We start from the raw sequence: 16,036 nt of genomic DNA on the forward strand, positions 1-16,036 counted from the left end.
ATCTTACCATTATATGGAGCTTTATCATGTTAAAGAACCATTTGCATTCTGACTTAGTTGATTCTCATCACACGTGAGGGGTGTTTTTAATAACCACATTTGAAAGATGAAGAAAAAAACTGATCTACTCAGGGTGTCCAAGGCACTATCTCCATCTGTAAGGAAATCAGAATCCCATTTCATTCTAAAAAGTGATTTGCTCACTTGCTGTGTTCTAGGTAGTGCTCTAAAATAAGATTGCTGCTCTTAAGATGCTATCAGCAATGGGGAAACCAGCAAGTAAAGGAATAACCGCAAACACAGTGCTTACTAGTGCTACCACAGAACACAGTCCAGGATGCAGAGGTAGAAATCAAAAGAACGACTTGGAGTATACATGGGATGTTAATTACAGAGCTTTGGAAGCCAAGTGAAGGCACATTAAGATTGCACCAGAAAAGGTTTCATAATACTTTGAGTTAGCTAAAGAAATTTCTTCTTCTTATAGGATCTATCTTCCTAACCAACCACTGGCTTTGAATCATTGCTGGTTGTATTAGTTTGTGATGTTTGGAAGCCGCATTTGTACGCCAACAGACCAAATTCAATTGCAATGTTCAAACCAACAGGATTGATAACCTCGTTAATTATAAAATAATTGTGCAGATTTTTTTTTAAATACCTTTGCTCTCCCAGTTTATCCTCTCATGTCATTTTTAATAGATATTTTTATGTCAGGGAGGATTTTATGCACACACTGTGGTGCCAGAAATCCCTCTTATTAGAATAAATATTTTAAAGTTTTCCCCATAATTTTAATTTTTACAAAATCATAAAAGGGAAAAAGCCTCTAGCAGCCACTTGGTTCATCACTCTGTTCTGTTTTAAATAGATTTAGAGAGTATTTCACTCGGGTAATACAGCCCTACAGAGGGGTTTCTTTGTTGAATGAGGAAATAAACCCTCTTTCAGCAAAACCTTTTCAAGTTCAGAGTCTCCTGCATGAAGTTCCTATGGGACAGGAATGGTGCTAGGCATTAGATAATTTAAAACCTGAAACCTATATAATGTCACACATTTTATCTGCCAGGGAAAATTCAGTTCCATGGTTTAGCTGACTGACCACATACAGTATATTTTACGATGTGAATGACTGTTCTATTGAGTTCATGGAGTGAACTAAAATAATCAAATTTATTTCTCATTCCATCTCAGATGTTTGATCGAAGAGCTGCCTGACCCCCCTAAGATAAATGTTTTGGTTTTCTCATCATTTCCAAAACCTTGGCATTCCCTAAGCAACAGAGCACTAATGAAGCTGTAGCACTAGTCGTCCTGAAGCCTGAAAATCTAGGTCCTAAGAAATGACAGACGGGAAAGGGAGCACCTTGGCTCAGCCCCATTGTCTCCATGCTTATTTTTAATTACCTCAAGGCTTTAGAAACATGATCCCGTAAATGCTTTGTGGGAATAGTGGCGAATGCACTCATCATGTGAAATCCATAAATTGCTCATAATCCTCTCAAGATGTTAAAAAAAGCATTAAGTAATTGAAGACAGGAAGTCCTCGGTTAATTATTTAGAAGAGTTATCAATGCTCTAAGTAAACTGAAGCGTTTTCTGCCATGGCACTGAGCTGCGTACCATGGGGACCAAGCAGCAGCCGCCATGGCCTTCTCAGATTCACTAATGCAGACGGCGCGTGGCAGCTCGTCAATAAAAGGCCTTTTCACATCACTTATTCCTACACGCATCCCCCATCCTGTACAGAACAATTCAGACGCCAGCTATGGCCTCCTTTCGCTTTGGGTCACCACTCCTTTATACGTGGGCCTCCTAATGTGGGCTTAGGGGTAGAGGAGAGGAGAAAAGGATTAACTCAATAATTAGGACCACGGAGGAAAAAAAAATGAATTAATCATGTCCTCTTTAGCGGCAGGTATGGTTAAGAGCCTATGTGTCTCTTAACTCCAGGGAAACAGTTTCCAAAATAATTAATTAAAAGTTGCGCATCACTGCGTTTCACCAGCATTGAATTAGTAAGAATAGAGCGATTTGTCTTCCTTTCCCATCCCCTTAGAAGTTAATGAAAACCTCGGGTGCTAAATTGAAACCCTAACAATGCTGGTTATAGCAGAAAGTGTAATTCTAATGTTACACTGAAACAGATATGTTACACATCACTTTAGAAAAATAGAGGACCTGGTTTGACCATCAGTATAACAAAATGTGGAAATTTTTGTAAGGGGATTTTACTTTTAGATAACTTTACAACATGCTCCCAGAGTATCTGTGCTCTCATGGTACTTATTACGTTTTATTGTAAAATCCTTTTTTCTTGCCCCTTTTCCTCAAATAGTAGGTAATGCTTTTTAATGGACAGAGACAACAACTTCCTTTTTACCACTGTGTCCCTGATACATGTCACAGTACTTAACATATTCAAAAAATACTTGTTGAGAGAATAATTATTGAATAGTAAACTAGCATCTCAATGACTACATTCTGTTTTGATTGGAGATAAAATCCCACAGTAGAGCACATCTAAATCTCAGGTAGGACCAGCTACGTAATTTGCAGGGCCCAGAGCAAAATGAAAATTCAGGGCCCCTTGTTGAGAAATGATTAAGAATTTCAAGATGATGAAAGAGGAACATTGAACTAAGCTCAGGCACTTCTAAGCATCGGGCTTTGACCTCATAGGTCAGCAGCCCACGAAACCAGCCCTGATCTATGGCAATCTGATTTTATTGGCAGTATATTAATTTAAGTGAAACAGTTAGGAAGAAAACTAGGGTGGTGATCATGTCCTCTGAACAGCTTCAGGAGCTTCTTCTGTAGTTGTGTGTAATGCTCTGGGCGGCAAGTTCCACACCTACTACCTAAGTACTGACCACCAAGCATCAGACCTGTGGAAACAGATATGACTAGTAATTTTGTTTTCATTTTTCCAACTCTGGGGAAAACTAGCTTTATGCCTGACTACTTGCCAAAAGGAAAAAGAAAAAATAGCATAGCATCAATCACTATTTCTCTGTCTCTTTAAACCTGCTTGTAAACACAATATTATAGCCAAAGAATTATAATTAACAGCTGCCTAAATATTAGTATTTAAAGAAAAAAAAATTCTCCTGAAATCCCAGATATTCCAAGGTACTTAACCTGGGCAATCACTAATTCTGTTTTGTCCCAACAGTTCTAACCAACCCCTTCTCTCTGGGATGTCCTCGTTGTCATGCATTTGACAGCATCGGACTTGCCGTACAGCAGATGAAGCTGTAGCACGCTGCTACCTGATACAACATTTTGTTTTCAGAGAAGAAAATTCTATGTGAAAATTTGGACAAGATGCCTTAATCTTGTAAAATACTGAACTCTAAACTATCGTTACTAAAATCAAAAGCAAGGGGCTTTCCTTGTGGACTACCGTAATAATTGTCTTAATGTAATCTATATTTGGAAAGAGAGTCTGTCAAACAAATAACACATGTAGAAAGTGCTTCTTGAGATGAATCTGATTACAAAGATATTGGGAAGAGGGGCCTAAGCTATGGCCTAGAATTTCACATAAAATACAGAATTAAGAATGCAAATTAGCTTGTAGGAAGTAGTCAGAATGGAAAGTCATGAAGTTATCTCACTGGCATTTGCAATGCAAGAGTTTGTTTTGATGCTTTGATGTCCAAATCACATGAGGTATCAACTGAATTCATCAAGCATTAATACAAGTTTATGGACAGTGCCAATGGCTGCTCGTGGATGGCAAGAAATTGGCTTGACTAAGTGGCATGAGGAGCTGCCGAGACTGTGTTGGAAGATGCCATCAAAAAAAGAGGACTCCAGCATGTGAGCTGCTGGAATATTTCTTAATCAAATTCCGTAAAACAAGTAATAATTTAAATGCACCTTAGATGTCTCTAAATTAAATTTATGGTGAGTTAGTGTATCTGTTTCGAACATTTAGATCTTCACAGATAATCAGATTAGTCTCAAGTAGAACCCTGATGTAGTTCTACAACCTTCGACAGTGAAGGTTGCCAGCAGATGTTGGAAGTTTTGGGGAATCTCCATGAGCAGAGGTGCTCTGCAGGGGATTGCTTAGTGAGATCCTGGCAAGTGAAGGCAAAGGGAAGCACAATTATTACAGCAGCAGGAACTAGATGAATGAGTCAGGTGGATCAAGCCAAACATCCAAGTTGGGTGAACTGGTGCAAGGATGGGTCACTTGTCTGTGGGATGTTGTTGGGAAAATAGAATAGTTTGGTCAGGGCCCTCGCATTAGGTCCAGTTGGATGTGGTTCAGCATCCTTTATAAGCAAATTGTCTGTGTGTGTGTGTGTGTGTGTGTGTGTGTGTGTGTGTGTGGAGTTAGTGCACATGCGCGCTAATGTGTCTTTTTAGTTTTGTTGCTATTCTTGGGTTCTTGAGAGAGGGAGAGGGAGAAAGAGGGAGAGAGAGGAGTTTGGTGAAGCAGGCAGGTGGGCATTGGCCTCGGGTGTCCACCCGGTGCAGCCATGCTTTCCAACCTACGGCTTCCAGGGACCTTTTGGCCGGTTACCTAGCTCATAGACCTGCGTGAAAGGGTCTGGTGACCCAGCCTGGTATGTGAAGGGTTTTGTGACCCAGTCTGTGAACGGGCTTGAGGGGTCCAGACCCAGCCCTAGTGCAACAATCGGCCCAGTTGGTGCAGGATTACCAGCAGGTAAAAGAGCCTGACAACTAGTGTGGTCGCCTAGCTTTACTACTGGCGTCATGAACAGGACTAAGAGCTAGACAGATGGTTATTCATAATGCTTTATAACCTCCTAACAAAAACTATTTAAAGTAACCCAACCTTCTCAGCACTTGAACTAATCACTAAACATGTGGATTGAAGAACTTGGGGAATTAAATTTTCTTTAGGGCTATTTGGTAATTCTTTAGAAAACAGCACATGACACTGCAGAATAATTGGCTGAACGCTTTGAAGTAGCACTTGCTATCTGAAACTTTAATGGACAAAGTGCCTTTTCCTGACTTTTTCTCTAGAGATTAAAAATTAGAAGCAAACTGTTCTTTAAAGAGTGCATCCAATGTAACTTACATAGACATGGGTTTTGTTTTCCAAATCATATTTTTATGAACCATAGGCAGACTTTTTGCTGTCCCTTTTTAACACACATTTACTCTTGAAAGTAATGTTACTTGGAAGTGTAATTGTAATGAGTTTGGTTATGTTATGCCTCTTTCCTTTAAAAGAGAACACGATTCCCTGTAGGGAAATTCAGGTAATTTGCAGCCACAGTAATCTTCTCTATCCTGAAATGTTAAATACTTGGCTTTTCTCCATGCATTTGCCTTTCTCTACTCTACAACTGCTATTTCCTACTCTTTTAATTCGATGCTGAGCACTTGAATGATGTTTTCTTTTCTCCTTCTACTCTTTGACTTCAGGATTAAGTTACAGTCAAAAAGGTTCCTTTGAGACATCTCATTATTTCTCTCTTCTCATCCTGATCAATTCATGAGTAGTTTTAATGCTGAGCACTTGAATGATGTTTTCTTTTCTCCTTCTACTCTTTGACTTCAGGATTAAGTTACAGTCAAAACGGTTCCTTTGAGACATCTCATTATTTCTCTCTTCTCATCCTGATCAATTCATGAGTAGTTTGCAATCGGTGTGCTCTTTTCATTGCCTGTTGCTAGTACTTCATATATATCTCATTTTAAGGACTACCAATAGGGGCTTACTTAAAATGACAGCAAATTCCAGTTGAAATGTGTTGATTTTATTGAGTTTTACAGAGTCATAAATATATATATGTATATGAAAGGTCATCCAGATCATGTAAATCATCCATGCCTGATGGTAGCTGATGCTTTCCTTACAAATTAGTTGAACCAAGCCTATTAGTAATCCAATCCTCTAACAGTATAAAAAATGCAAGACTTAAAAAATAGAATATAGAAAATTGTGGATTCAAATATTGACTTCCCTTAAGTTAATCTGTAGCTCAGTTAAGTAGTCTACACTGTCATACCCACAGTTTACAGATAAAGAAACAGATATGGAAACTGAGGCACCTAAACTTGCCTGGTTAGTAGGTAGGTAAGTATTAGAACCCAAATAATCTAACATCAGACTCTGCTCTCTTAACAGCTATGCTGTACTGCCTCAGTACATGACTCATGATAATATTCAAAATGAAAATATTTAAATATATATTCCCAGTTTGATTTTTTTATATTACTGGAGATTTCACTGGGCTTTGAGCTACCTATTTGTTACCAGGCTCTGGGCCACATTTCTCAGTTCAGCTGCACAAGTTTTAATCCTGGCCTCTCCCCTTCTTATCTCTGTGATTATAGGCAAGTTCCTCCAACCCTATGTGCCTTAGCTTCCTTATCTGTAAGATAAGATCTATCTGCATGTGTAATAGCATGCGCCTTACGGAGTTCATGTGGCCATCGATTATGTTAATGCCGGTGAAGTGCACAGAAGAGGGCCTGCTGGTAGTAAATGCTCAATAATCTTTAGCTGGTATGCTATTTCTGTAATCTAATAACTAATATCCTTGAAAATAATTGAAATTCTCATAAAATCTATTTAGTTAATATATATAGTTCAATGAAAAGAAGCATAAAAATAGAACAACAAAAAAACCCTAGTTCCTGAGTTTTTAAATTACACTTTTTGTATTGACTTGATGTTTGAACTAAATACTTTTAACACATTTATTTCAGTTTAAGAGCAGCTGCAATGTACACAACTATGATTTGTCAATTAAAAATTATGTTAAAAAAATAGCAGGTGCAATGGTTTCTACCATTTTTACATCTTTCAAATGCTGTTTACTCTTCAGAGGGAAGGCAGTCATTGAGTACTTTCAATATCTTTAGCTGTAGTTCTTCTTTGATGGTAAGAGCACAGAGCTTGGTGTTAAAGTCAGGGGTATGTCCCTACCTCAAACTGATCACTTATTCACTGTGTGAATATTAGTTATTTGAGCCTCAGTTTTCCTACCTATGAAGCAGAAATAATAATTCTTTTTCTGGTAATATTCAAGGAGAGACCTCTTCATACATATAGATTATTCATGTTGTTAATTCTCTCATAATGATGTAACTCTCTAGCTTATATAAAGGCACATCCCCTAGGATGAGGTATTATCAGCAGTTTCTGGTCCTTATGTGTAACATACAAGATTCTGAACTTATGTGCAGGCATGTGACATTAATTGTAATTTTAAGAATAGTTTCATTTAGAACACTTTATCTGACAAGCCAACATACTTATCAAGTGGGCATTTATTAGCTCATGAAAGTAAAAAATGAGGTGTAGATTTAGGCATGGCTAATACCCATCCTAAGATCTTCTTTAATAGTCACTGCATGTCTGAAACCAGACCGGCCAGAACTCAAAATGAAGAAGAGAGTTAAAGCCATTTTTTGTCAGAATATTTCATAAAAAAAATTAAATATGTCTTCACTTTTACTAAACATACTTACCTCTGGCATTCAGAAAAATTCTAGAAAATATTTATTGCTCAGAAATGACATTATTTTTTGTTATTATTTTATCAATATTCTGCAACTAAAGAGGGATCTCCAGCTCAGTGAAATAGATGCTGTGGGCAGGGATACCTACAGAATTATGAGAAAGGACCCATTTGTCAGGTCACGCTGAGACAAATATCATAGCCTCATAGTCCTGCCATCCTTATGGGGCACTTGTGTGGACTTGCTTTTCTTTAGACAATATTTACAGGCAGTGAACAGCTAAAATAGACACTAAAGGGGAAAATGACCGAAAAAATAAAAGCACTTAAACATACCATTCCTACTCTCAGAGGGCTTACATTCTAACAGAGAAAGTGACACATTCAGATGAAATGCTGTTCATTTATGGCTGAGATGCCCTTTTTCAGTAGGGGAGTTACGTTATCAGGTTAACCCACTTTGCCACAGCAGCCTCTGACTTTCATCCTTGGATATTCCCTTCCATTTTTCTCTGAGCTCTACATTTTATAATCTTAGCATTTCCCCATAAGCTTTTATCAAATACATGTGGCTTGCATATGGCTTAGATCTTTTGTCATATTTCTCATCTATAAATCAGATAAATATCAAAATTATATAAATCCTCCATAGCAATCAAATGGAAGATTATAATCAAATAAGTACCTGCATCTCATCTCTAAATTTGTAAGGAAACACAAAGGCTCTGAAGCTGAATCCTGGAGCAGCTCCAGCTGCAGAACATCATTGTTATAGTGGAGAACCCAGGCTCCTGCTCCACTTCTGAGTGAATCAGATCACTACTTTTTTCATCCAGATAACAAGCACCTACTTTGTGCCTGTCACTATTCAAAGGACACAGTGGTAGGCAGAACAAAGTCCTTGCTCTTTCGGAGTTTATATCATGGAGGGGAGATGAACAATAAATAAAGAGAAAAAACAAAACATCAGAAAATGTTGAAAGCTATGATAATAGAAAATAATTTGAAGAGATAAAAAGTTGGTTGGTATATGGCTTAGATAAAATGGTCAAAATTTTAAAAGTGTAGCATTTGAGCAGAAATCTGCATAAAGTGACAGCGTGACATGCGAACATCCCCGGAGGAAGAGTCAGCCCTACAAAAAAATGACAGCTGACATGCGAACATCCCCGGAGGAAGAGTCAGCCCTACAAAAAAAACAAAATGTGTGAAAATGTAGTTTAAAAGACATGAAAATAAGTAAATAGTCATTGGATCCATTCTATAAGTGACAGCGTGACATGCGAACATCCCCGGAGGAAGAGTCAGCCCTACAAAAAAAACAAAACGTGTGAAAATGTAGTTTAAAAGACATGAAAATAAGTAAATAGTCATTGGATCCATTCTATAACTTAGCCCAATTATTTAACATACACGCTAAGTTTTATTCTTTAAAAACAATTTTTTAAAGAAAACTGGCATTGTTTGGACTTTTCGAAGAATCAAGGGAAGAGATGTCTTATAAGCCTCGACATACTCCTTGTTGAATGCTGCTGAGTTTTAAAGTTGCTTCTGCTAAAATAAAATACTATTCTTGGTATCCCATTTCATCTTCTCATATGAGCTATTTGCTATAATGATTCCCCATTTTACAGACCAGTAGACCAAGGCAGAGAGAAGCTAAGTAACTTGTCAGAGGTCACTAGCCATGGAGTGATGAAATCTAACAATATGCAACTTCTTTTGTAAATGGATTAAGTCATCCTTTTTTCCCTGAGAACTTATTGAGCAGTTACTGTGCTACATCATATTCCAAATACAAAGGAAGTAATAAGCACGATCCACTCATCAAATTATTCTTAAAGACAAAACCAACATACCCAAAGAAAGTGTGAGATGGTACACTATGGGCACATATGATGAAGTACAAAGTTTTTTTTTAAAGGGTTGGTTGGTATTAATATGAGCTGAATGTGGCTTGGGGCTAGAAAAGGTTGAATCTAACCTTTTTTATTTTTTCTGCCCCTATTCGTATAAGAAGCAATTGCAGAAATTGGGATGGTTAGCCTAGAGAAGAGGAGACTCGGGGGATTTGATAACTGTCTACAAATATTTGAAGAACTGTCAAGTGGAAAAGAAATTAGATTTGTTCTCTATGTCCCCAAGGGTGGAAGCAATAGAAAGATTTCACCACAATGTAAGGAAGGACTTTCAAACAAAACAAGGAGAACTCCAGAGCTCTCTAAAGATGGAATGGGCTCTGGGAGATGGAATGCTCTGATCACATAGGCAGGACAGCCTCTTCAATGACATCTTGTACAGGGAAACCAGGAGAAGGATGGATGTATTGCAATGAATATTAAGGTCTTTTCTAAGTCTGAGAATTTATTATTTTATCAGTAATAAATGAAATTTCTATCAATACTTAACTGCTTAGGAAGTCCATACCTTCATTTTAGAGTGTTCTTAAATTTTTTGGCTACCCTATCTACAACTCTGCATGTTACTTCTGGTGCTTAATTGATAATAAATAATCCTCTTGAATGCATTTATTTCTTGTTTGCTCTTTCTAGGTCTCCAGCCATACACCAACTACAGCTTCACACTTACGGCTTGTACATCTGTTGGATGCACTTCGAGTGAGCCTTTTCTAGGTCAGACCCTGCAGGCAGCCCCTCAAGGTAATGAAAAAATATCCATGATTTGGGGGAAGAAGTTTTTATATGGCATTTAGAAGTGAACTCTGTAAACTCTTTCATCGGAAACAAGGAAGAAGGAATAAAGTTGTTAGGTACAAAATAAAATAACCTTCTAGGTTACCGTTCTTCAGGCCGGTGAAACTGTATGTAGCCTCCCACGGTAAGTTTACCTCCAATTCTTTAACTCTTTTAGATTTGTTTCTCTTTGGAAAAGAAAGAATTATTGCACACTTGGATCTGAAATTCCTCAAAAACTCAAAAGTTAGACAAGTCTTTCCAGAGCACCTAATATATAACAAATACTGTGCTCACTGCTGAAGTTGACTAAATATTCTCTGCCTTTGAGAACTTACAATTGAGTAGAAGTGATACAAGAATCGGACCCACGTGAAAAGAGGGAATCTGAAAGGCAGTATTAAGAAAGAACACATGAGCAGCACTTGAGTTAGTCTGAGGAAGGAGAAACTATAACCCAGGATGGGCCTCAAGAAAGGCTTCCTTGAGCACATGACTTCTGAGATGTGCAAGGAGGACCAAGGATTTCGACAAATGAACAGTGGAGGAGATGTACCATCAAACACAGTTGAGAGAATATGAGTGGAACTGTCACCTTCATAGGCAAATTGGCAATGTCTATTAAACATTTGCTAACTCCACGACACAGCAGTTCTGTTTTCATTATCTGTTCCAGAAACTATGCCATACTGCATAAGGAGGCATGTACCAGGGTGCTTATTGAAACTTTCTTTTGTTTGTTTAATGTTGAAGTGTTAGGAGCAATCTAAATGTCCATGAGTAGGGGGATTGCTAAATAAATTCAAGTATTCTCACATAGTGGAATTCCATGCATGAGTTTAAAAGAATGAGATGAACCATACATATAAAAAAACCCTGTTAATATTTTTATGTATTTTATGTATAATATCAATATTTTTATGTATAAAAACACACAGGGAAAATGATATTAATTTGTATTGGTAAATAAATAAATGCATAGAAAAAAATTCTGAAAGTATACACATCTTACTGATAACAATGCTTATCTGTGTCCTGGAAACTGGGATGGGTGGTATCGTTTACTTTTAGGAGAAAAATATGCTCAGTGGCTTGTGCTAGTGATCCACTAATTATTTTGTTACTCTTTATTATCTGCCTGTTTTTTATGTGGGGAAACCAAGGTACAAATAAGTTTTTAACAGAAATATAATGTTAATTGCCACAGTAGAGTCGTGAACTACTTGTCCATTATTCTTCTAATGAAAGGGATTGTTGTACCTCGGAATATTAGACCTGAACTTCCTACCAGTAAATGGGGAATAAAATGGAAAATTCCACATATGGGGCATATGGCTCCTCACCAGGAATTCACTAATGATGTTTTCTATATAAAGAATGTTTCATGTCAAAAAGCTTAGTGTTCCTTTGAAAGGAAGAAACCAGCAGTGGATTTTTTGGAAAGGTAAACTATCAAATGGATACTTTGATGATAATGGATAAGTTCTAAAGGATCTATCAACCAGTTTTGGCTGAAACTCAAGCCTGATGAAATAACAGGGTCACTTGTTCCAGTTTACTCCATCAAATCCATGTATTTAAATCCTTTGACAATATGCATCTATTTTACCACTTTCCCCAAGAAAATTTCTTGAAAGGGCTCAGATTTTACAACTTAAAAATTATAGCTTTCAGCGGTGCAGGGGAGTGTGATGTAATATGAGGAATGTTGTTCTTGACTTTTTTTTCTAACTTTATGCTTTAGAAAAGTATTTCTAACTTTAACACAAATAACTATGCAAAGAAATAATACACTGAATGGGTGTTCCTCTGCAGAAGAAACAGGAATTTAAATCCATTTTCTGGATGCGTAAATGCCATCTGCACATAACCTGTATGTCAAGTAAATGCAGGTTGGATGCTTAACTTGGAGTTGTAAGGAAACAAATCGGCAGTATCATTAAGTTTTATTGTTCTACTGTAAAGTGGAAACAAACACATTGTATCATTTTAAATTACTAACCCAGATAAAACTAATTATTAAATGCCAGTTTTGAAGTAAATCAAACATAGTTTGAAGACCTGATATTCACTGTCCTGAGTGGATGTGGATATAATTAAAGGAAGAATTTTTCACAATCACCCTTAGCTCTTCTCATTTCTCTCTCATTTCCAATCTAAAAAAAAAAAAAAAATTAACACACATTACAACCTCATTGACAAGTTGGAAACAATTCACTATAATTATATCTTCAGAGTCAATCTAAAAAAAAAAAAAATAACACACATTACAACCTCATTGACAAGTTGGAAACAATTCACTATAATTATATCTTCAGAGACAATTGTATACCTTTAGCCAAATAATGGGAAGAGTTTGAATTTTATTATTACTCTCTGTTTTTAGAATTACTGCCATCTCAGCGAGCTCTAATTCATTTATAAAATAAATCATGCAAAATTGCAGGCATACTTTCCTCTAGCATGTGGAAAAGGGAAAGAAGACCAGTCTTAACTGCTTCACTCCAGACTCCGCTTCTGCTGCCCTCTTGTAGCTGTTTATGCTGTCTTGGAGTCTTCCTCCACTCCTTGACTTGTAACTCCACGTCTCCTTTGGAATTCTCAAGTGCTGGCTTTATCTCCCAATGAAGACTGATCTTCAAATACTGAAGCTCCACCAGCGCTATCGTCACGGGTGTAAGGCCTGTGTATCCATTGGTCTACTGGGTGTTTATATTTGGGTGTTTTTCAAATACTTCGTCGTCAGTGTTTCAACACTGAGACAATCCCTCCACTCCACCCACTCTCCAACTTGCTTTTCTTCCTGTTTCCCTCTCTCAAAACTTGACATTCTTAATGTTTCTCTTTTCTTTAAGTTGGAATATGTCATTCTTCATAAAATCTTATTAATTTTAAATCTTAAGGGTTTCTTAAAAATGTGTTCTTCCTTTCCATCCCTTCTGCCACTGCCTTAGTCAGATTCCTAAAACTTCCACAGATCCTAACTAGGTTCCCTGTCTCTAGTCAATTTCCATCTTGCTCATCTCCCCCATACCAATTCTTTTACCCCTTTTGCCAAAATAGGTGTATCTCATATTAGTCACCTCCATAAGATCCCATTTTATTCCAGGAAAACGTAAGTCCATATCTTCTTAGGAAAGCTAAATAGACCCCTCAAACTTTAACTTCTGACATCTGTCGAGTCTTTTCGTCTTCTCCTCATGCCATGCAGTACCACCAGCCATGCCAAGGCACCTGCAGTGCTAACGTGATCTCCCACATCTCTAGGACTTCGTGTGGGTTTCCTCAGCCTGGACACCCTTTCTGTACATCCTCACTCAACTAACTCCCACTTTTTCAAAACTTGGCTTCCATGTCTCCCCTTCTGGAAATCTTCCACCATGACCACCTACTTCCTACCCACCCCCATCTCACCCTCCCTAAGAGCTCTAATAGCCGCTATGCTTCTTAAAGCATCGATCATACTGGAGCATAACCTTATTTACTCATCTTCATTCACTATGATATTATGTATCTTATTTATCTTCATTCCCACATCCACAGTGCCCAACACAGAAAATGACACAAATTCAGGTCAAATGTTGAATGCAAAAATAAACAAATAGTAAATAGTCAGGAAGCCAATGCATACCTGACATCAGTTAATACGAAGTGGATTCCCATCACCAGGTTTCAAGAGAAAACCAATCCACAATAAATGTTTGGACATTTGAATTGGAATGAAGATTTGTGGGGATGTGAAAAATGGATAATATTGCAAGGAACTCAAGATAAATTTAAAATAAAACCAGTAAACATGTTCCTTTTCTGGTAGTCATTGTGTCAAGAGACCTACCAAGGTTTACCTTCTAACCTTTCCCCTTATACCTCTCGGCTAGCTTAGTCCCACCTCAACATCTCTTTCCTTCCCTTGAATTGCCTCAACTCTGCCTCTCCATTATACAGAATCGATTTTTCTGGTGCCATCTGAGACTCAAGCAGAGAATGCAGGGTTAAAAGGGCAAATTCTCCACCTAGGACTCATTAAGACATCTCACCAAGGGTGGGTCTTACACTGGCAAAGATTTCTTGCAGCTGCTAAGTCAACAGTTCTCCCCATTGCTATGCAAGTAAAAACGCAGCACTCACTGGTTATTGACACATTAGAATCTCATCTTATCAATCAAACAAGTGGAAACAGGATACAGAGCTGGCATAAATATGAAAATCGAGTTTTATTTAAAACTTGAAACAAACCCAAAATTCTGTTTCTATATCTTGAGTCAACAAACTAATATCATGTTTAAACCAAAATTCTAGTTGATTGCTTGAGTCATCTAGCAGCTGATGGCAGAGAAGCCATAATAAATGTATACTGTGATTTGTGGATTTTTTCAAGTATCTAGCATGGAGCAAGCTCTCAGAACAAAATGAACTACTTTCTTCTCAGGAATATATCATTCCTTAGAAATCTGGTATCTTTAAGGCATTTTGAAATCTATCTTGATTCTTTTAGGATGCTGCTAAATAAATTACACTTTAATGTCCTAAAAATTTTTCTTCTGAAAGTGTCAAAACCTTACCCTTCAAAGAGCAACTTACACAGGAGATACAATCGACTGAAAGCTATTGACCACAGGGAACCTAATATTGAAATGAGTTTTTTAAAGCTCCAGAAGAGAGTTACAGGGTCTATTCAGAGCATAAGTAGATGACAGTATAAAGTGGTAGGATTGATCCTTCCCACTGCTAGGTTCCCTGTCGATAGGTTGTGCATCTATAAGAGTGCTTGAATGTCTGACCTTGAATTACAGTTATTTGTGTGTGTATTACATCTTTTATACAGAAGGGTAAACTCTTTGAAAGAATGAAACACGTTGTAGTCATCTTTGCATTTCCTAGAACTGCCTACAACACTTAACATAGTATTTTGCAAGAAACATATTTACAATAAATTTATTAATTCAATATTTATTAGGCATTGTGCTATCTGTAGAGATATATTGACAAGTAAAACAGAGAAGATCCCTGCCCTCATGAAACTAAACTTTGCATCGAAGCAGGAGAAAGCAGCAGACCACACAGTCATAACAACATAAAAATAATAATATGTCCAAGAAGGAACATGATTATGATGATCCGAGTGTTATGAAGGACACAGAAGGGAGAATGTGGTAGAGAGGAAATAGGTCACAGCCACTTCAGTGTTAGAGGGAAGGATGGTCAAATAAGGCCTTACTGCTAAGGTGATATCTACACAGGTAGTTGAGCTATGAGAATAAAATACAAAAGTGTCATGGTGTCAGGGGCAAAAGTGTTCCAGGCAGAAGGAATAGAAGTGCAAAAGCCCAGAGGCAGGAAAGAATTTGAAGCATTGTGGGGATAAAACAAGTCTGGAGCTTCACAAATGGTGGAGAGAATAGTGCCAGGTAGGCCAGAGTCAAAAATGTGAGACCATACAGATCATCCTAGGAATTGGGGTTATATTATATAAATAAATTCAAAAGGGTATATATTTCATGAAGATTACACTGACTTACACATGTGCTATATAAATATTACAAAGAACTAGGGAAGGCCAAGGTTTGCAACATGGAGACCAGTTTAAAGGCTATGACAAGAGTCCATGAGAGAGAGAAATGTGGCTTGCACCAGGAGAGAAGGGAGTAAAGATGTAGAGATATAGAATCTGCAGGACTTGATGATAGATTACATTTGGGGTATTAAAAGCGAAAGCCCCAAGAATAACTTTTGTGTATGTGTTTTGCTCAAGAAAATGGATATATGAACCAGATTAAGAGATGCATAGATTGTAGACAGGAAAACCAAGAGTTCTGTTTTGGATGTTTTAAATTTTGATATAGTTAGTCATCCAAATGGAGATGTCAAGTAAACAGATGGATGAGT

General features: G+C 37.4%; 1 protein-coding gene across 1 annotated transcript in view; it reads left to right on the forward strand.

Annotated features, from left to right (window-relative positions):
* Nucleotides 1–16,036, forward strand: part of LOC103599019 (usherin-like) — a 160,683-nt gene that overhangs the window by 7,356 nt on the left and 137,291 nt on the right. Inside the window, exon 5 of the mRNA XM_008583091.1 lies at nt 10,010–10,117. Coding sequence (XP_008581313.1) covers nt 10,010–10,117 — 108 coding nt within the window. The remainder of the gene's footprint in view (nt 1–10,009; nt 10,118–16,036) is intronic.

This window comes from Galeopterus variegatus, unplaced genomic scaffold (assembly GCF_000696425.1).
Source record: "Galeopterus variegatus unplaced genomic scaffold, G_variegatus-3.0.2 Scaffold2828, whole genome shotgun sequence".
NCBI classification, from domain to species: domain Eukaryota; kingdom Metazoa; phylum Chordata; class Mammalia; order Dermoptera; family Cynocephalidae; genus Galeopterus; species Galeopterus variegatus.